Source organism: Buceros rhinoceros, unplaced genomic scaffold (genome assembly GCF_000710305.1).
Source record: "Buceros rhinoceros silvestris isolate BGI_N320 unplaced genomic scaffold, ASM71030v1 scaffold5112, whole genome shotgun sequence".
In the NCBI taxonomy this organism is placed as follows: domain Eukaryota; kingdom Metazoa; phylum Chordata; class Aves; order Bucerotiformes; family Bucerotidae; genus Buceros; species Buceros rhinoceros.
In genome coordinates, this window is record NW_010399353.1 from 1 (window position 1) to 381 (window position 381).

Consider the following 381-nt stretch of genomic DNA (forward strand, 5'->3'; position numbering starts at 1 on the left):
GGTGGGGCTTGTTCCTCTAGAGCGATTTTTGAGCTCCTCGTTTTCCCGTTGAGATCCTCTCCCCCCCGCATCGCAAAGGAGCTCTTCGCATCTCCGTACGTACCGTGCTCGAAAGCCCGGCTGGGGCAGCGCCTGTGGACGGGAAAGCTTTGGAGGGAGCAGCCAGGAGCAGCGACCGGTCCCCTTACCATGTGGACCTTTCTGGGCATCGCCTCCTTCATCTACGTGTATAAAAAGTGTGGAGACCTCATGACTTACGCTAATAAGGAGGTGCTGCTCTCCGTGTTAGTGTTTTTCTCCCTCGGCTTGCTGCTATCGTACAGGTACCGCTTCAGGGGGCCCAAGCAGCAGCAGCAGCAGCAGCAGCAGCAGCAGCCGACA

General features: G+C 58.0%; 1 protein-coding gene across 1 annotated transcript in view; it reads left to right on the forward strand.

The window, feature by feature from the left end:
• Positions 1 to 189: 189 nt before the first annotated feature.
• The window catches only part of SQLE (squalene epoxidase), a 13685-nt gene continuing 13493 nt past the window's right edge, over positions 190 to 381 (forward strand). Inside the window, 1 exon segment of the mRNA XM_010131417.1 lies at positions 190 to 375. Coding sequence (XP_010129719.1) covers positions 190 to 375 — 186 coding nt within the window.